A 22,009-nucleotide genomic window follows, 5' to 3' on the forward strand; every position below is an offset into this window, starting at 1 on the left:
GGGAGCCGGCAAAGCGGGCCCGCCGCCTCGCTCCTCCCCCCGCATTGCACCGGTATCCCGGTGAAACAGCAAGAACTCAGTAACGGAGCCCTTGTGCCGTGTGAGCTTGGGTGGCTTTACTCGCTCACTGCGCTCGGCTTGTAAACAGGGCGCTGCAGGTGACGAAGTGGGCAGGCAGCTTTGCACAAAATCAATGAAACTTGGGTCCGCCCTCATGTCATAACTCGTATCTCATTAAAAGCCGGTGGAGTTTTAAAACACGCTGCTCGAAGTACCAGCCGCGTCGTGAAATTACGCGGGCCTGCCTCCGGCACGCTCTGCCACGAATAAAAATTAAAAAAAAAAAAAAAAAAAAGCACCCAAAGCGTTTTCTAGGGCTGAGCTCCCCGCTCAGCGTGCGGAGGGAGGACTTGGGCACGCTGCCCTCGCCTTGAGCTTAGGAGCCGTCAAGAAGTCGAGGTTCCATAAGGTCAGTGGGGACTGGAGCTTATTTGAATGCTCAGTTACAGTTATTGAGCCTCTTATCATTTCGCACACTGCACAAAAATAATACACCTGTTATTTTTGAATTCCTCTTTTGCTGCTGTAACGTCATTGGCATCCGTGGAAGTGCCACCTGCGACTTCTGGGGAGTTGCTCCTCAACTTGGCTTGTTTCATTGTAACAGGAAAAACTGGTCTCAGTTTTAGGACTAGAGAGTAGTTGGTTTGTTGTTGTTTTTTTTTTCCCCAGAAATGCTGCTCGCTTCAGCTTTGAGCAAAGTGTTTAGGTAACATGCAAGAAATAGAATGTACCAAAATCGGAGGTAACATTCACATGATGCGACTAAAGGAGTAACCCATGTATCAGATCTCATGGTTGATGCTGTTGCTGGTTTCTTTAAGGAATTTTGGTCAGAGATTTGCGGTCAAACTTTTAAGAATCATGTCAGAGAATAGGTATTTTTGTATTAAGCAGAAGAAGAGACATTTACAGTTGGGGGTCCTTTTTTTTTTCCTTTCCAAAATACAAAATTTAGCTAATTGGGTAAGATTCATTTCCTTCAGAAAATGAAATGTACTGTGTTTTTTGTACCTTGAACTCTTTTAATCCCCTTGTTTATACATATTTGTAGCTGTCTGAAAATTGTTTCCTGATGTGGAAAGTTCTGATGCTCAAAGTCAGCCGAGATATGTGTTTGGGGATTTAGGAAAAAAAACAAACAACAACACGCACCCCCCAAAAAGCCCATAAAAGATCGGAATTTTAGTTTCACTTTCACCACACAATAGACTTTTCAATCTTTATTATATTTGTTTTGGCTAGTAAGTTAAAAGCTGAAGAATAGCTGAATTTGCAGTGGCTATCTTTTTTTTTTTTTTTTTTCTTTCAAAGAAAGTAAATTCCCATTCCAGTAAATTATCTAGAAGTGATTTTTCTCAAACTAAAATTCCTTTTATCTTTTTCTTTAGGCTTCTTGTGGAATTTTTAAAATCTCTATAATATTGATAGTTGGAGGTAAATTCTCTACATGTTTAGACTTAGACCCCACAGGAAATTCTTTGCCCGAAACAGCATATGAAGTGTGCAGTTTATGCTGTGAGATTTTTAGTCCCGTTAACTGAAATCTGTTACCACGGCCCCAGTCTTTTACGTGTTGCAGTTCATATGAACAGAGGGTGTGAAGTCCCATCGATTTTAATGAAAGTACTCTTGAATGAAGCAAAGCAGTACGTCATAGATGTTTGCAGATGTGTTTTTGTTTTCGTGCTCTGGGAACAATAGCCGTATTTGTACACCAGAAGAATGTCTGAAATGTTTTTACAAGGAAACCAGATTTACATATGTGTCTTTAACATACTGTGAAATATTTCCAGGAAAGCTCTTCCTTTATTATGACCTGAGAATATCAGCATAGGGAAATAACTGTTTAGACTATGCCAATTGCCAGTTTGTTTTCAAACTCACTAAAAACCAGGCCTCTTTTCTGCTATTTTTTTTCTTCTTTTTTTTTTTTTCTTTCCCCAATATGTTGTTTTAAAATGCATTGGTGGTATTAGGAGATGTAGTTGCGGGAGGGAAAAGGAACACCAACATTGACAGCATTCCTCAGTGTTTCTGCACACAACACTTTGCACAACATGAGTAATATATGTCATGCTATGTTTAAATGCTTAAAATTGTCATTCAGTCAAATCTCTGAGGAAAACCACTGTGAATTATAAACCATGAGCCTCCATTCATTACATGTGCTTATGCTGGGCCTTCAGGTGGCCCATCAGGTTGTTTGCCACCTGGACTTTTAGGCCTCCTTTAAACTCCCTAGATTTTGCTGATTCTGTGTGAATCTGCGAGCCTACCGGAGCACTTTTTTATGGAGGGACTAAGGCCTAATTTGAAACTTAAGTATGTGTAAATTAGTTAGCAGTTTATGGTCCTGCCAACAATAGCAGTAAGAGGCATCTTGCTGTAAGGTTGTGCGTTGTCGTTCCACACAACTCAGTCGGATGCAAATGCACTGTAAGCAAAGAGCATCATTAGTACATATGTTTGTTGATTTCAAAGTAGTCATCTTTCTAGATGTATGCTTATCTAACATTTGAGTCTGAAAAGCATGCAAAAATCTTGATGTGACAATGAATTTGTTAAACCACAGAAGATGTAAGTAAAGGATGAGAGCAAGTAGAGTAGTTAATTAGGTCCTTGGCCTCTCAGCTTTTTCACACAGCGTAGCTTTAAATTTTCGCCGCAAGTAGTCAATGACATTTACAGCTGGAAGATATACCGAGGGTTTTTTGGGAGGGATGGCACAATGTAACTCTAAGGAGACAGGTTAGGAAATCACACCTTATAGCAACTTGCCAACAAAAACAAAAGACAGAAAAAATACTTTCTCATAGTTGTCAGGCTCAAAATATGAACACCTTTTCAAGGGAACCAGTTAAACACCAGATGGACAGTCAGTGGAAGTTGTGGCTGAATGTTTCTTCAGTTACAGAGGATACCAAGCCTAGCTTTTCAAAAATTATTGCTGAACAGTGTTATTGTTTTATGGTCAAACATAGTTTTAAATTAGCTTGGTAATTACATTGTTAATTAAAATTTTAACAGTTGACCCTTACTGGTACTGCTTTGAACAGTCGATTATAGTATCAGGTGAAATGGAAAAAGGTGTGTTTGTTGATATATTATCCATATTTATATCTCTATATAAGTAAATAATGCATATATTTGTATCATCGTATATGGGAAAAGCTGTTTTATCATGTCTTCTGTCATATGCTGTAGTGTTTAATTATATTGCAATCTAAATCTAAAATTTCTTTTGTTGGAAGAAGATGATACAGTTAGTCTGATATAGTCAGTCAAATTACTGTACAAGTCCCTTGTATCTTCATTCTGGACACTGCCCTCCATATGCCATTAATATATTTTTCCTTTGAAATGTAAGTTGAAAAATCAAGGTAAATAAGTCAGCTTTCTAGCACTAGTATCAGCAGCCTTTCCCTTAATGGATTTGTAATGACAGAGGAGATAGTTGTTACCTGCAAGATTGCACGAAATTCCAACTAAATATCTTTGGTACTTTCTAAGGACCAATTCAGTATGAATCTTCCATTTCCTCATTGACTATTTTCTCTTTAGAAGAAGCTCACATTGATTTTATTTACCCCGGAAGAAAGAAAAATCAGACAAGTAAATAGCAGCACATCAATTGTCCTTGTTTTAATGCCCTTATGGGCAACATCGACCACTTCCACTTCTTTCTACAGAGTAGTGAAAAATACAAGTCCTAAATGAATTAAGTATTTTTGAGCTTTCCATGTTTATTAATTAAAACAAAATATTAGCAAGAAAGAAGGCTGACCTTTTGCACTTTTTAAAAATTCCATACTGAAATAAGTTGGTTCTGCTTTGAGTCTGACACTCAAATAGCAACATGGAGAGCCATAATTATGAGTTGCTCCTCTAATGTAATATTGTGTGGTATAATTAAAATTAGAATTAGATTTATTATTTTTAAATGAAATTAACTGGTGCAGAATGTGAGACAGATTGTTGTATGTAGCAGTAAGTATACGTAGCCAGATTCATAGCTCCAGTCTATCATTATGATACTTAGGGGGATCCCAGATATAATTATGGACAAACCGAGTAATTTATGCTCATAAAATATTAATATATTTCTGGGAAATGTCTGTTTAATAAAGAAAATATTACAATGTGGGTGTATTTTTGCAGTATTTACAGAATACCTCTTACCAGTGCTTTGTGCCCATGTTTCTATTTGTTCTTCTCCATATGCTGAGTTTTTTAAAATAATCATGTTTCTAGATTCAGCACCCTTACAACCAGTGCAGCAGTAGGTATCCAGGATACAGAGAATGAGGAAGAAACTAAGAAAGTTGTTTGTTTGTGTCAGCAGCCATCTGTTAAAACAAAAACCTTCCACTTGGTAGAATTTTCTACCAACACAAAATAGTTATGTTGTGGAACCTATCTAGTATTATATAAAAAAGAAAGCACACTTGGCAAATCTAATTGCATGTTAACATTGAGACATAACTTAGCAGAAGAGGTAATACTGTAAAGCAGTAATTGATAGATAATTGACATGTACACAACCAAAATAGTATGCTTATACAAAGGAGATCGAATCTCAAAGCAAATGAAGTGTCGAGCTACATCTAAAACTGCAGGTATTTCACAAGTATTTTCACAAAAATTTAGTCAATCGCTGAATTTGACATTTGATATTTAGTTCTCTGAAGAATAGTTTTTTATAGGTGCTCCAATTAAAGCAGAACAAAATCAAAGAAAGATATTTTAAAGATTGCTTATTCATCCTTCTGTGAGAATATTCAGACTCAAAATAGCTTTTTTTTTACAAAAAAAAAAAAAGAAGAGAAGCACTAGGTGGGTGAGAGACTTCATTTTGCGGATCTTAAAGCAGTTTAATGGGAATTAGAGTGAAATGATCTTAGAAAGCAAATTATCATGTATTTGCCAGTTGTGGTGTTCCTGAAAACTTCCTTTGGAACATCTGGTACAAATGGCTTTCAGAGACCAGACACTGGACTATGTATCTTGTCAAAATGAAAATGCCTTTCGAGAATACAAGAAAAAAATTGTCTGCAGTAGTAATCTGATAATGCTGGGTTTGGCTCAGATGCAGCTTTCCATGTACTCCATTACATGGATATCCATGACTTCTTACATCATATGCCATGTTGCTCATCCTTATATTGCTGTTTTTTAAAAAAATTGCAAAAACAGTTATGGTTGCAACAATGAAATGTATTTATGATAGAATGGTGTGCAATATTCTAGTTTTTACGGCTTTGCCTTTCTTACATACTGCAGAACAAATGAAAGATAAAAAAAGTGCTAAAGGATTCCTGTTTCTGATCTTTCTGTCACAACATAATGCAGAATGCAGTGCCATGTGTACAATACTGGGGATACCAAAAAGTGTTGATATCAAGAGTTCATAAAGAGTAAGATATACCGAGGTTTTGTTTTTCCATTTAAGTACATGCAAAAACTTTAAAATCTTTAGTTTTACAGTAGAGATTTATAACAGTGGATCCAAAGGCCTGTCTGAAGACAAGACAACGTAGTGGATTGTCAAATATGTCCTGACAAGGAGACGTCTGTAGTCACCTTAAACTCGGGAAAACACGACGTATACCACTCATGTTTGCTCTTTCTATGAGCAGCTGGAGGGAAGAGCCATGAGCGTCCTGTCCTGCTCCCTCCCTCCCAAGCTGACCACATACAACATGGCTCTGCTTCTGCTGACCACCTCCCCATCTGACCACCTTAAAAAAATGTTGAGGGAGTCCCGCTGTAGAAATTTCTCCTGAAATTTTTTCCGTGGACAGATCCATTCAAAAAATGCTTATGATTATAGCTACTGTGTCTTAGTTGCCAAAATAAATTCCTTCAGCTGGGAAAGTGAAGGCTTTATTAAGAGGAAAAATAATTTATGAGAAAAACAAGTAACAAAATTAGTTTATCTGCTGTGTCTTGTGCTGCAATTTTTCTGCATTTCTTCTTACCAAACACAGAGCTGACAGCATAGTATTGCCTGTAGCATACTGCATGTAGAGTGCTAGGTCTTCTACAGCTTCCTAAATTTAATTTCTCCCTATTACTTTAAAAGGTACATACCAGGGGCAATGGACAGGAGGAATGCGACATGGATATGGTGTACGTCAGAGTGTACCCTATGGCATGGCAACTGTGATCCGTTCACCCCTCCGAACGTCTCTAGCTTCACTTCGAAGCGAGCAGAGCAATGGCACTGTTCTGCATGACGTCACTTCAGACAGTCCGGCTGGAACAAGAGGAGGTTTTGTGCTCAATTTTCACAGTGATCCGGAAGCGATGGGCATTAAGAAAAAAGGAGGCTTATTCAGAAGAGGATCCCTTCTTGGTAGTATAAAACTTAGAAAATCTGAATCTAGGTCATCGATATCTAGCAAACGGAGCTCTGTCAGGAGTGATGCTGCTATGAGCAGAATTAGTTCTAGTGATGCCAACTCTACAATTAGTTTTGGAGATGGTGACTGTGATTATTGCCCTATGGAAGACCATGTTGATGCCACCACTACAGAAACCTATATGGGTGAATGGAAGAATGACAAGCGCAGTGGTTTTGGTATTAGTGAGCGTTCAAATGGTATGAAATATGAAGGAGAATGGCTAAATAACAGGAGGCATGGATATGGATGTACCATGTTTCCAGATGGCACCAAAGAAGAGGGAAAATATAAAAATAACGTTTTGGTCCGTGGAATAAGAAAGCAACTTATACCAATACGAAACACAAAAACTAGAGAAAAGGTGGATAGAGCAATAGAGGGTGCACAGCGAGCAGCTGCCATGGCAAAAACCAAAGTGGAAATTGCAACTTCAAGGTATGTTATTGTAAAATGAAGTTGTTCATCACTGAATTTTCAGAAACAAAAATGTGTTACAATATATGAGCTCTTATTGTTGAGAAAAGACTACAAAGTGCATGGGTGTAAATGTTGTCTTCACTAAGTACTTGCTTACCTTTCACATGTGTAACTCCGTTGACTTTAGTGGCATTACACATTTGAAACTTAGAACTTCAACTCATTCGAGTAAATGTGTTCATATATGTTCCATAACATACTGTGAACATAAATTTCCATTTCATACATTTGTGCGTTCACTCAAGGGGTGCTGCGTTATACCTTTAAACCTGTTTGGAAAATAAAACTAGTGAGGAAAGGTAGAGAATGATTTGGGGGATGAAGTGAAGATTGAAGATCTTCCATAAGCATGCTCCAGTTACGTTTACTGTGTTGTTGATTTTTGGCATAGCATCTGACACTCACTGAAGTTGCCCATTTGACATTGAGCATCTTTAGATGCGTCTGTTTATCTGAGAGACTGGTGTGAACAGGGTAAGAATAATGGTTGAGGTTCTTGTGTTTCGAGGCTGTTGATTTGGTTGCCAGGGCAATATCTGCCAAAAGAGTTCTGTGTGAAAACTCTTCTTGCTTTAGAGCATGTTTCTCCTGCAGCCTGAATTCGTCCAGATCTTATGACCACCACTTTAAATAGTCGTGGTCATCTTCTCCCCATCTTCTGCCAAGTGTTTGAGATAGGAGAGGTATGTGAGTATTAGCGGGGAAAAAAATGTCATTTTCACTTTGAACTCCTAACCAACAACCAAGCAAATTTGCCTGAAATGGAATTGTTACAAATTAAATCAGTATAGACAATTTTAATAGGTTTTACTATTAAGTCTGAGAGCTCTTTAAAAAGCTATTTAATTTTTAATGCCTTCCAATAAGTTTCTGTGGCAGTTTCTCTGTTGTTAGTTCTAGTTTGTTTCCTCAGGCAGGCTTTTCTTGGAATACGCTGTGGATCAAAAAAGAGCTCAGAAATGTGCACGGAAAAAAATCTTCGTGCTATTTCAGAAAAAGGATGTCACATTACACTTAGAGCTGAACAAGTGATTCCTGATTTAGTGTGGTCAGTAGCGTGTGCTCAGTCACTATCCTTTTTCTGACAGTCATAAAGAATACACAAAAACCCAAAAACTGCCTAAATGGGAAAGCTTGAATACATGAATGGCTCATAGTGAAAAGTAGTTGAGACACAAACATGAAGAATTTAGCATACTGTTAAAGAACCTTTCTGAGCAATGGTCACCCAAGTAACTAGGGGTAGCATATACTCAATTACTTCTATAAATATATGTAAAGTATTATATGATAGCATACCATATTAGCAAAGCAGGTCAGTAATAGCTAACTTTAAGAAATTACTGGATCCCACTCATGTTCTGTCAGTACATAATAAGCCCTAGTTCTGAAAAAAATGAGGGGATGGGATGTAGGGATAGGGGGAGTCACTGCTCCCAGTCCGTATAAAACTATTAAAAAGCTGTAGTCTGTGACCATTGGGTTACAAGGCACAGTGTATGCACTTCCTCTTTAAGAAGGGCTGGCACTGAGTCAAAGGCAAAGAGACCTGATACCTACTCAGGCAACATCAGGCATAAAGAGTACATTAACTTCACTTGTGAGTGCTTGTTGGACTCGCTTAGTAAGGGTGACACAACCCTTCCCATCTCTTAAGTTTTCAGAATTGCTGTTAGTGTCAACCAGTGGGAGCAACACCATGGCATTATGTGAACTAAGGGACTGTCATACTGGCAGAGTCAGTAGTGCTGACTGTCTAAGAGACAGATTGTCTGGAGGAGATATTATAGAGCATTGAGGAAGAAATTTTAGCTTTGAACAGTTGATAAACTCTAGGCTGACCGGACTGGTGCGGTTTCAGGATGAAAGAATTTGCTTCTGTCCCACTGGGACTTGAGGACCAGTATTGGTTTGGGACCGCTTTTTTACCAAAGTGATATATTAATAATATATTAATCCTTCTGCCTGCAATGTATTAGATGAATGTGAGGATCGTGGTCTTGTCTGTTTCCTAACGATCACTACTACACAAAAAAGTCCAGGAGTAGTGCCTTTTTTCATTTCTCTAATGTGTAATACAAAGATGGTTCTGCCCATGTGGCATAACCTCACTGCACACTGGCCTGTAAAACCACCTGTGTTTCAGACCTGGCAGATGTCACCAGCAATGTGTGCTTACTGTAGATTTCCATTCCATTAGTGGAAGAACTCTCTAGACAGACCTCTTCTCACCCCCAAAACCATCAAATGTCCAGGTTTCCATGCCAAAGAGCTAGAAACCCTGACTCTGAGCCAGATACCTTCCTTTTCAACACAGCTTTGAGTTGTATGCTGTTCTTCCTGTATTGTTTATTCCCAAAATGTTTGCTCAGCCGAATGAAACCAGACCATACTCTCCTCTTCATAGCTCCCTGCTGGTCATGACAGATTTGGCTGGTAGTTTGACCTGTGACAGATGTCCACACAGTCATCAACAAGACCAACCACTGTTCTGCTTTATATTCCTGATGTCTTCTTATGTCTAAAAGTCCTCTTTAATAATCTGTGTAGTCTTCCTTTATCTAAAATGGGAGTTTGGTGTACAAAGACAAATCTAAAAGTTGGGGTAAGAGGTGCTTCGCTGAACCTGAATTTACATTTGCTCTCCTGACTCAACCTTTGGGGTTTTGAGGCATTTTTACTGAGGTGTTTTACAAGTAATAGCAGCATTTCTCGGAAGATAACAGATCACAAAACCGTGTGATATATAGAAAGCTGCTGTATCAGCGTAATAGTTACGAGCCTCTGCTACACAAATTTGTATCCAAAACAGATTATAAATTTATGAGTAAATGAGTAAAAATGCTTTTAAAATAACGCAGCTTAACAGTCTTGACTGTGTATTATTGTCTTACTATCTATATTTAAGACAAAATATTAAGGTGTAAATGTAAAAGTCACAGGCTTTGAGGAGTTTCAGAAGTATGTTCAATATTTTTCCCTTTTAAAATATTAAAAGGCTTTTTAAAATCATTAGTATTGGCAGCAATTAGTTCAAATTAATCTCTAACCCACTTCTGCTAAAAGCAGTCGGGTTTACTCTATATGCCTTTTTTGGGTTGCTGCCTAAAAGAAAAAGCTGCCTTCCAGAAATTTTTAATAAATTCTTTTCTGTTATTTCAAGCACATGTGAAATGTTTCAACCACTGGAAGATGTACATTTGGAAGAGCCCTTTGAAAGACGTTAAAAAGTCCCAAATGTCCACTCAACCAAGAGTCAAATAGAAACTTGTTTTGAGGATGTCAAATAATTCTCACTGTAGGGAATTTGAACTTTTCATCATTGTGTCTTATTCAAAGGAGGTATCCCTCTGCAGTTCAATATGAACTAGAATTACATTAGACCACTTCTTTCCTAGTATGACAATCACTTAAGTTCTCATTAAAGGAGCTATTTAGTGTATTATATTAACTTTGCCTTTATCAATACTTACAGTGGTATAAACAGTGACATTTTTAGAATTCATTTTCAGAGTTTGAACATAAACCTACCTTTTAATACTCAGTATCGTTGGCTGTTTTTAAATGTATCAGTCCTGTAAGCAAACATGTAGCACTGGAAGCAGAAGGAATGATGTTTGTTTATATATGACTCTTCATGTATCAGATTCTTTCTAGAATAAAGTCAATATTAGGGTTCAGAATTGAGTTCTCAGAGACAAGGAGCCAGGGATTTTTTTTTTTTTTTTTTTTCCGCTCTTTTCTCCCGTCTGATTTTTTCTGCCTCGTGCTCAACCAGAAATTCTCATTTAAGTGCTGACTCTCTGAGGAAAATACTTTGCAGAGACACAGAGGGACAAGATAAAAAGTACAGTAAGAGTAAGAAATATGAATCAGAAGATAGTGTGTGGAGGAAAAGGAAGAAACCAAAAGAAAAATGTATTCTTGTTGTTATTTTCCTTATACTCCATTGATCTTTCAGGTCATGAAACAAGCAGGTTCAAGTATTGCATCTTCTTTTTTATTCTTTTTTTCCACAGAAGCTAAATACTTTTAATTACTCCAAAGATGTCAGTGAGTTTTAAGTAAGGTGTACTGTCATAATATGCTGTGAGAATTTTTGACCACCATAAAAGCAATATTGTAATGAGTTTTCATTACATGAGTACCTGATGTTTGGTGAAGGATAATGGTGCCTTTGTGTTAGGCACTGCACAAACAAATTACCCTGTCTAGAGACCTTGCAGTCTGGGAAAAGGGCAGTGCCCAACAAACAGAAAGAAACTGGCAAAAGACTGTGAAAGGACCCAAGATCAAGATAACAGTAAAATTAATATCTTGCAACTAATAACATAGAGCAGTTCCTTCTTGTTGACTAGCTGTCTGTGCTCAGATAGCAGTGACTAGCAAGCCTCTAGTCAGGAAGACCTTTTAAGGGGAGTGCTGAAGGGGGATTAACTTGTGTCTGTTCTGCAGTGATTTCTTTTTCAGAGTAGCTTTTTTAGACAGCTCACTTTCATTTTTAATGTTTGTGTCCAAGTCCACAGATGCCACGGCTTAGTTTCAGCCTTTATTTTTTTAATAGAAACTACCAAAACTCTGGTTGTGATCCTGTGTCATGAGCAGCCTGCTTTGCTCTGCGCAGCTGCGAAAGAGCCTCAAGTTGATGGAGGGACCGCAGGAGGATAGACCAGGTAGTGGAGACCCAGTATAACAATTCTGATTTTCTTTGGGAGGGAGCCCGCTGCTACAGCCTGGGCTTTCTTGGGTCCTTGCTCTCCCTCACTGTCTTAGTGGCCTCCTGGAGCCAGTAGCTGGCTTGTGTAGTGTTCAATGCTGAGGATGATTGAGAGAGCTCTGATTTACCCTGAGGGCTGGGCCTGGGTGCTTAGCGTTGGCTTCAGGTCACTGGGCAGCAACTCCTTCTGAATGGCGCGGCTCAGTTGTCCACCCCAGAGCACTAGTGTTCGCAGTACAACAGTTATATAAGAAAGCAGTGCTTATATTTTTCATAACCTTAACTCAGAGTAAGTTTCGGTATGCTGTATTGCGCATGGTGGGTTTGTGTGAAGTGTGTGGAACTGTCAGGAAGGAGTACTGAATGGTTTAGTAGCCACTTCCTTTGTTGCCTTCATTGCCTTGTGTGACCACTGCTCTCAGCTTGACCTGAACAAACTGTGATTTCTAGGGAGACCTGGAATTACATGCATGTGGGAGTATAGTTTGTGTCCACACTAGATGGCAGCTGCCAATCATTCCAAACGGCACTGAATTATGTGCACCACACACAGCTTTCCTTGATCGATTTAGCTGACTCTACCAATCTCACTTTACTCAAGAAACTAAACTGGACACTTGCAAGACTAGTGCCTCACACATCTTTGAGATGCTTTACTTATTATAGCTGAAATATGAACATTGTGTTTAGGAATAGGATCCAACAAATACCAAAGGTATTTATATAAGACTGCTTGCTTTAGTACAAAGAGCTGCCTTAGGTTCAAAGCAAAATCAGTTTTAATCATTTTACTACGTAGCCTATTTGAAGATAAAAAATAAAATGCTGTGCTAAAACTTGAAATAAGTCTTCAGCTACTATGGATAGTAATTTTAATGTTAATTCTGCATTCTTTAGAGGAAACCATATGTTCGTTGAATCCTGTGGGAGTTATACCACTAACTTCAGTGGGGCACATTTTCACTCAGATTTCACAAACAACTCGTTGGTAAAAGAACATAGTCTTGGACCATTCCTCTGTTATTTGCTGGGGAATGAATAATACATCTGTTTGAAATATACAAATTGTATAAACATCACTAGACAGATTTGATTTCTTTTCTTAGTATTTAATGCAGTAAGATTATGTGCCTGAAAATATGCAAAATTACTGCTGTACTATCCCTCAGCTGGAAATTTAAGAAAGCCTCAAGTATTTAACTTTTTGATCAAATTACCTATATCAAATACACATACCTACAGCCATAAGTCTGAAAATGGATGTATTTTTTTAAAAAAGGAGGTTCTGGAGTATAGCCAGTCTTATTTTATGTTTGTATTAGACATAGAATTGTTACCCCAGAGTTGCTTTTCTAACTTGTTTAAAATGAGGAGATTGCTAATGTAAGATTGAAAATATTCTCTGCTTTCAAAACATAAATGAACCAACACTGCACCACTACTTTTAAAATAACCATCTAAGAAAGCCTTTTTTTAATATACAAAGCCTTTTTTAAATGTTTCTTTGTTCAGATGGGTGAGGATTTTTTGCCCAGTTTCCAGAATAACTAAGGTGCTGAATTAGGTGCTGAATTAGGTGCTGAAAGAATCTTTACAGTGGCAGCCCAGCAGATGTATGTGAAAACAGTAATGCTTTTTTTTTTTTAGGATCCTGAGATACACTAACAAAAGACTAATTTAATTTTTTTTTTAGCCAAAGAAGATGAGCTGTTATGCAGATTCTTGCCTTAGTTCTTGCACAGCATCTCAGTTTTGATCTGTATTACAATAATTATTCAAAAGCTAAGCCGTAAACATCATCTGTCTCTACTGACTTTCAAGAGAGTTTCTGTGATGGAAATAAATCTCCATTTTAAAAAACAAAATCTGGATCATTTGTACTGGTTAGTCACATATGAACCATAGTGTAAAGCCATTAGAGTTACGTTATTGATGGCTGTAAAACTATTTTCAAAAACAAAAGGATATTTTATATTTCTACTGTATTTAGTACGAGTACCTACATATGGCTAGTAGTACTAGGCAGAGCTTGAATAATTTACTTGATATTTTGCTCAGAGTAAACCAATTAATACAGAACCTTCCCAGCTCCTTTCTCCAAAGAAATAAGAAAATGTGTTGTCATCTAACTGTAAGATTGTTGATCAGTATTCTACAGAGTAGGATGTCTTCCAGTGAATAACTACAGCAGAAAAAAATACTCATTTAAATGATTTAGTTAATGTCCCCTATGTTGATCTAATTGTATATTTCCCAAATAATAATTGATTAATTCTCTGAAAACTAATGTAGTTCAATGAATAATGCTGTTTGTTTGAATACTAATTGATCAGTGATACATGTTATGACTTCTGTTCTTTTTTTCTGGTGATTAATACATTTTTCTGTTTTATACATCTAATAGACATTGGTGTATATATTTTCATACACCGACTTGCATTCTTTTGCCTACCTTGCTGTGATTTTTCTCTTTTATTACTGCTCTGTTTGTTATGTTTTCTGCTTCTTCATTCTTCTACAGGGCTCTGCTCTCATTGTCCGGCGAGGCAGACATGCAATCTCTTTGTGGCTGGTGTCCAGGAGTAAATTTCTCCTTATGAGCTTGTCTTCCCTCCAGCCCATGTAAATGTTTAACATCTGAAACAACCTATTGATTATTCTTGTTGTCCTCTAGATGTTTTCCCAGTTCTGCTATATAGATGTAGTCTCCCCAGAGTTCCAGAGGTCACCTCAAAGCCACTTTATGTGTGAAGTTAGGGTTGTTTTGCCTTGCACATCACTCTTACACTTTAATTGAACTTCATTTGCCATTTAAGAGTGACCAGTGAGCTTTGTGCAGCCCTTCTTTGCAGTTGTCCCTTAGACTTCTCTTCTGTAACACTGACATTCACAAGTCCTGCCACTTAGCTGTTCGCACCTTTTCCCCGATGTTTATGAACGTCATGGGTTCTCGGCCCTGAGCCCTGTGGATATCCAGGAGTAAACCTGCTCATTTTGGAAAAACAATCAGTTAATCTATTCCATGATATTCTGTTTCTGAACTAATTTTTTATTCACTTAAGCATTTCTTCTCTTTTTTTTTTTTTTAATCTTAATTTCCTTCACTTAGGTTTCAAAGAGTTTCTGGTGAGGAATGATGAACTTTGGTCCTACTACATTAAAAGCAGAGATTGATGGGAAAAAGTGGTATTACTGGTTTGTACTTGAAAGCAAAAAAATTCTTTATTAGCATCTGGCTAGTATGAAATCAGTTAAATGCGAGTTCTCAGTTGTTTTGTCCTGTGAGTTTAAGAAGAAAGGCATATATTTCTCTTTTCTCTTACCACTCTGAATCTGGTAGGCTGCTGTTAAGGCTTGTTTTGTTACCTTATTGCTATAATGCAGCATCTCCACTTTGTGCTTGCCTCAGTTTACTGGCATATATAAAATGAGGGAGTGGTCATTTTGCTGCTGCTTTTACTTTGTTTTCTGGTTTTGGTGTGAGTCATTACAAAGATCTTTCTTTCTCTGAATTTTTAGATCACTTCATAAATAAATGTGTTGGATGTCAGTCTTACAGCTATGCATAAGGGCTTAAAATCTAAGCGTAGAAACAAGCAAGACAAAGATTTTCATTGTTGAAGGGGTCTTTTGGCAGATGTGGACATGCATCATAGCCTGGATTTGCTCTTATTTGGAGCTAAGGTTTCATACCTGTTCATGGTTAGCAACTTGACTTCCACAGGGAAAAGAAATAACACCAAGAAATCTTAGTTATGACTAAGCTGAGGTGACTTCGTAGGAATGGGCTCTGTGTGTGTATTCACCCCGAGTTCACTTTTTAAGCTCCGTCACTTACAGGAATTTATGATGGCTATTGTATAAGCATCTTGGGAATATCTTGAAGGCAAAGAACATGTTGCCAAGCAGTAAGATACAAAATGTATTTCAGGAATAATAAGGAAACCAAAAGTTTAGAGTGTGAGTCAACAGATGTCAATTGTCAGAATGCTTTGTGCAGATGCAGTGGTGTGAACCATCTTAAGCATTTAGGAGTCTTTTTCTTGTGTCTGCTCTTCGGAGTCCTGCTTCTACCTTAACACATCTTGATCAAGAGCTTAATTTCAGTTTTACTAAAAATCCAGTAATTATGCCCATTCTGTAATGTTCGTAAATATATTACCATTCATAGGATTATTTTGTGCTTCAGAGAACAGTATGTTTCTGGAAATTACAGATTAGCAACAAAGGTGGGAATGACATTTGTCAGTTCTATACATATCAACAGAATAGATAAGCTGGTGACCTTTTCTGTTATTCAGAAATGTTTCATTTGTACAGATCTGTTGAAGTAATAGTTGATAGTTTCTGGTGAAGAGGCTTTCCCTTTCTTCTCATGGTGGCTAGATTCCTTGTGCAAAACTAATTCATTTTGGGAGGTCTAATATTGCCAGGCATTCAGAGTTTCTTAATGGTACGATGTACAAGTAGGAATATTGATTGATAATGAATTATCAGAAAAAAATCATACTGGATGTTTTATAATCCCAAGCAATGTTTGTTAGGGTATGCCATATTGGTGAAGAGTCTGGGCTTTTTCTAATGCAGACTTTATACCTGTTTCAGAAATAAATTTTGTTTAAAGACTGAAATGGGACAGATAAAATTGGGGTATATTTTGTATGCTAAAAATTCAGATCACCTGCAAAAAATCTACTCGTATTACTTGTTCATAATTGAACTTTATCAAAAATATAATCTGCTGTACTGCTACTACTTGTTATGAAGAAAAGACACTGAGCATTTTGACATCAAAATCTGTGGCTGTGATACGCACAGATGCAATGCATTTCTGATGGAAAAACTGCTTAGTGAGCTCTGGAATGAACCTTTGTTAGCAGAAGGATTAGAAAAGTGGATAGCATTTAGCTTTTAGCTTTGCTGGGTCTGTGGACAATGCAGAGAGCAATTAGTGAAAATTATGGTTCTGAGTAAGTTCACCAAGGAGATTGTGCTAAATTTGATTTGGTGTTTTCTTTAAATTTTAGTTGATCAGAATATGCTCTAAATGACTTTTAACAGTTCACTCTTAAGTTCTAACTCTGAGATGTAATGGATATTTAATTTGAATTCAGCTGCTCTTTGCACTTATGATGATTAAAAAGCTATAAAAGTGGTCTTGAGGTCTGTGTAATAGTTAAGTTAACTGCTGACAGATACAGTCCCTGCATAACGTGATGAGCTTTGGCTGTGGACCTTAGTGGAGAGCTAACAGTATGAAAGAGCTGATGTCTCTTTCAAGAAGCTCGGAATACAGTGCAGATAGCTTACCTATCAGAAATCTCTGCCACTTTGTTGTACGCCTATTTTTTTTGCTATTTCCAGCAATGATAAAGCCAGACTGGAATAATTTTGATATAAAACACTGTTAAATTTTGGACCAGTATAAACAAAAGTCCTCAGAAATGTTAAATTGTGCTCTGGTATTTGAGTAGGGGTCGTATGAGCATCGGTCTGGCAAAACCTGTGAGCTGGCTTCCATTTATTTGCTATTTCACAACATAGTTAATCAGCTGTTTGTAATAATGCAGGCATTTTTTGTTGACAGTTCAGAGAACGCTCAGAGTCTCCATAGGCCAGTCAGAGAAAAGTCAGCTTAAACTATCTTCAGAAGCCTTGCTTGCTTGTTCAAGGTCCCCAACAATTTAAGGAATTCTGTTCTGCTTTCAGTGTTTCTAATTGATACTTAAAAGGATCCTTTTCTCTGAAAAAGAGAATCAATTTGCCTAGAATTTGCCGGTACATGAAAATGCATATTCAAGTGGATGTATAACCCAGCACTGCTTAATCCATTCAAGAAAATAGTTCTGATTTTGAACAGAAATTCACTTTGCAGAATTTTGGTGACGGTTTCCTCTTGGGTTATCTGCTTTTACACACTCACTGTTACACTTAAAACCATTTGATATCATCTGTCTGACTCTGAAACCATTTATTGTCTTTTCCTTAGTAAACTAACTCGCATCTCCAAGGTGTTCTGATCTTTTCCTTTTTTTGACACTGAATTATCTCATTTTGCAAGTAGAAGTTTCAAGGGAATTGAACTTGCTTATGTGCAAGTCAGCTGAGGAGACAAGCATTTTGTATGCAACTTTGACATTTCCTTCTATTAATAAACAAAACTTTAAAATAGATTAAATAAGAAATTCGAACAGTTAAGTCCGCTGTATTTTGTTTCCGATTACAGTAAGGAGGGGGTTAACTCAGGTTATCTTTTTCAAGAATATTTACTGTTTAGAAAATTGTTTGGTGTGCTTTGCCCCTCCTATTCCCATGCTTTCAGTTTAAGTATGTTTTCCTTCCGAGATGAAGCAGACTGTAAGGGGAAATGAATAGCAAGATTCTGTTAATAGCCATAATAGCAAGCATTGTAAACCCACCTTTTCTTAGTTTCATAGTCATATATTTTTGTGAAAGACTTTAAATACGATATCAAGAATTTATTACTTATTATATTAAGCATTTAACATTAATGCAGCAACAGTGTAGTGAAAGGAGCTGCGAGAAAAAAATGAAGTCCTGAATTTTAGAACTATTATAAAAATATATTAGTATCTCTTTATGGTTGCTTTACTGTCTGTTCTCCAAAAAGTGCTATTTTTTTCCAGAAAAAGTACAAGTTGCTTCAGGATTCCCATGTAGCATAAACTTCATAAGCTATTCAGAAATTGCCTAGACACTTAATTTTCTATTTGCTTGATTATCTTGATGTGTCATCAGGTTGTTTTGCATTACGAAATTGCTGCTTAAAGCGTTTTTGTGAGTTTTCCTTCTTTGTTTTAGCTCTTCTGTTCAATTATTTAGGTATAAGTGTCACCCATTCCCAATCACTGATAAGCCTTGCTTAGGAATGGATACCGTTAAGAATAATTTGAGATACTTTTTTATTTTCTAAAAAATGTAAATTCCTTGTCAATATCCCTGTGTTTGACCCTTTTATTGCTATCAGCATAATTCATTTTCTTCTCTTGGAAAGAAATGCATTAGATGGATTAGCAAAGCACTAAAAATATCTTTGCTTAACCACCAAATTATATAACCATCCGATTTCTGCTGGCTGCTGGTCTCATGCTGTGGTGCATTTTAGAAATCTGCATTTTACAGCACATCAAGTGAAAACAGGTTTTGGTTTACATCAGATCTTCTTTCAGAGTTTCAAATATATCTTTTTTTTAATATAATTTTTCATTCAAAATGTTAAAAGTAGGATTTACTGAAAGCTTCTGATAACCATTGTCACTTCAAAATTTGAAAATGCTGCTGCTTTTATACGATATATTCCTTCTTTTTTTGGTCACCCAAGGGCGGTATTTCTGATGTTTTCTTTGGGTTTGTGGTTTGTTTTGGCAGAGGGGTATTTTTTAACGAATACTAATTTAGATCAGACCCACTGCTGAGGGCCATGGTACTCTGAAATAAGATGACTCATTTTTCTAGAAAGCTCTTTACTTATGCAAGAGAAGATTTGATCACAATGACCAGCTGTAGAGCTTTTTTCTGCAGTTCCTGTATCATTTGAAATACAGGATTTTCTAGAGTTAATCTTTTCCAGAGACCCCTGTAAGGCAAGAACAGGAGTAAAAGCATTTATCTCCCTTACGTTAATTAAATCTTTGTCATGTCAAGATTTTTCTCTAAATTTACCTTAAAGATCTCAATGATTTATCTCTCAGTACGCTATTCCACTACTTGACTGCATAAATACGACTAGTAGTAAGTTGATGCTATAATTCAAAGTATTCTCTTTGCCTTGGTGAATGGAGGAGAAAGAGGCTCAATTTAAATGCATAGACAGTTGACTGAAATGCTCATCAACAATGTTTGTGATGAGGTAACTTTGTAGATTGCTGGCTTTTTAAAATTTCTCTATGGCAAAAAGCTTGTGTATTGCAATGGAACTGTTGCCTGTGGTTGAGTTGCCTGTGATAGGACTGCAAGATTTTGTTCTTTGTGAATGTAACAAGACAAATCTGCTTGTATCCTAAGGTCAACCAAGTGTCACCTTAGTCTGCAGTTACATCCTTTCCTGCTGTTTGTTTTTCTATTGTGTAGCTGTAATGAAAAAGAAAAAAACCTGAATGCATGAAAAAAGGAAATGATGCCATCAGAGCAATCCCTTTGCATGCAAGGGAAAAGACTCTACATATTATCAGCTGGCTAAAGGGCATGAGAACATCCTGAAAGGTAATTGGGCACCTTTTGTTGAAATACTTTGATATATCCCATTAACTTGGTCAGTGTTGCTCAGAAACAATGCCTGTAGACAAAGGCTCAATACTAGGCCTTTTTCCCTTTATTCAGTGCCAAAAAAATGCAGTTATCATAGTATACAGCATCATCTTAAAGCTAGCATTGTTCATGTGCTGCTTCTGGAGGAGTATGTACACAAAGGCTTCAAACTTTCCTCAGCAAGCTTTTTTGTGCTTTCACCCATGACGTTCTTTACAAGTGAGTGGGAGAAGTCTATGCCTTTTTCAGAACCTCCTCAGAGTTCATCTGAGACTCATCTGAGAGTCGTGTCTTGTGGAGTATGACTAGAGAGCTGGAGTTGCTACTATTTGTTTCTGATTAAATAACACGCTATTGCTCTTCTATTTGCTCTCACTCCATTCTGTCTGGAATATTTATCTCAACACGTTCTGTCTCATCTTTTAAGTTGTATGGGCCCTAGGGCCTGTTCATCATATATGTTATAAATGATTGAAATGATGGAACCTAGTCTACTTGTCATCTTGCAAGTGTTAGCAAAATATACTCACTAATAATAACAGGAGCAATGAGGAGATGATTTCCTGTGGGGGTTTTTTTTAGGGCCCTGTTGTTTTGTTTAAATCTGAGAATATAGTCTTCAAAAGCACTGTACTGGTAACAATAAACAAGGGGGTTTTTTGCTCTCTCTTTTCCTTGTGAATTACAAGGAAAGAAATCCCAGGCTTCTAGTCTTCAAGTCTTTAGTTTCTTCTCAAAAGGAAATAACTAGTCTCTGCCTGTGGATGTTGGGGTGTACGCAGTTGCTACTAACCACTACAGAGAATGGTATCAAGGCATTATGACTGTCTATTCTGCCTTTCTGCTGCTGAAATATTACTTAACATTTGTGCCCAAAGGAAATAGTCACAGTTTTTTATAATTTTTTTTTTTTAAAAAAAAAAAAGACTTAGGTAAGAGGATTATGTTGAATCTAGTGAATAAAGCAGTGAGTTCAAGCACAGGCATTTTAAAGTGGAAGACCTATATTCTTCAATAGCAAGAACAAGGAAAGATTGGCATGATTCAGATTCTGGTATTTCTAAGTGAAAGCAGGAAATGGGGGATCCTTGTCATGCATAGGAGCGTATTAATATTGTTGATATGAGATAATTCTTTTCTTGTTAAATCGACCAAAAACTACTGTCAGAGTGGAGAGAATTTTGTGGGATTTTAATATGAAAAGACTCAAATGCTTCCATGTTATAATTTGAAATACCCTGCCCTTTCATGACCCTGAAGGACACCATGAAGTCCTGAAGGACACCTTTATTAATCCTAGAGGTCAATTATGCAAAAAATGATAATGAGACTATGGTAGCAGTGGAAGGTGTTTGTTTTGCTGCTTTTTATTTTATCTTTCATTCTGAAGGAATGAGCTGACTTTACATGCTCTGATCAGCTGCTGCTGCTAGACTCATTCTGAGGTGAAGAGAAGCTGGGAAGGAGCATACAGCTTGCTACTCAGCAAATGAAGGGGACAAATCTGGTCAAGAGTTTTTAAAGTCCACCTTCCTATTAAAGTACTTCCTGTGATGTTACTCTCTTTAGGAGCAGACAAAACATCACTTTCTAAAGTTTCAATCAAAGAACAGATAAATGGCTTATAGTCCATTTACCCTGTAACTAAAGTCTGAGCTGAACCTGGCAGGTTTTTAGTTTACTCTTCACATAATCCATCGGTGAAATACTAAATGTTGGCCATGCTGACATCAACAGCAAAACTCCCACTGTTTCCAGTGACAGCAGGACACCACTGATGGAGCAGAGCTCTTTCTGAGTTGCATGTTTTGTGCGAGTCGCAGGTAGTTAACAGGCCAAAGCCAAGACACTAGAAGTTCCCAGCTAGACCGTAAGTAGAGACACAGCCCAGTTACTACTGAAGGAAACCTTTAGGTTCTCAGTATGCTGTCTTAGGTGTCCACTCTTCGTAATTCCCAGAAAAACTAAAATTCTGGGCTTATTTTATGAATTGCAAAGGAACTAAAAGAACCTTTTAGTCCTATCCCTTTGGAAACAATGGAGCTTCTGTAATGAATCCATATGTCACATTCTGTCTGCT

General features: G+C 37.2%; 1 protein-coding gene across 1 annotated transcript in view; it reads left to right on the plus strand.

The window, feature by feature from the left end:
• Window positions 1-6,149: 6,149 nt before the first annotated feature.
• Window positions 6,150-22,009, plus strand: part of JPH1 (junctophilin 1) — a 77,186-nt gene continuing 61,326 nt past the window's right edge. The window contains exon 1 of the mRNA XM_009891892.1: window positions 6,150-6,902. Coding sequence (XP_009890194.1) covers window positions 6,175-6,902 — 728 coding nt within the window. The 5' untranslated portion in view covers window positions 6,150-6,174. The remainder of the gene's footprint in view (window positions 6,903-22,009) is intronic.

This window comes from Charadrius vociferus, unplaced genomic scaffold (assembly GCF_000708025.1).
Source record: "Charadrius vociferus isolate BGI_N301 unplaced genomic scaffold, ASM70802v2 scaffold15, whole genome shotgun sequence".
Classification (NCBI taxonomy): Eukaryota; Metazoa; Chordata; class Aves; order Charadriiformes; family Charadriidae; genus Charadrius; species Charadrius vociferus.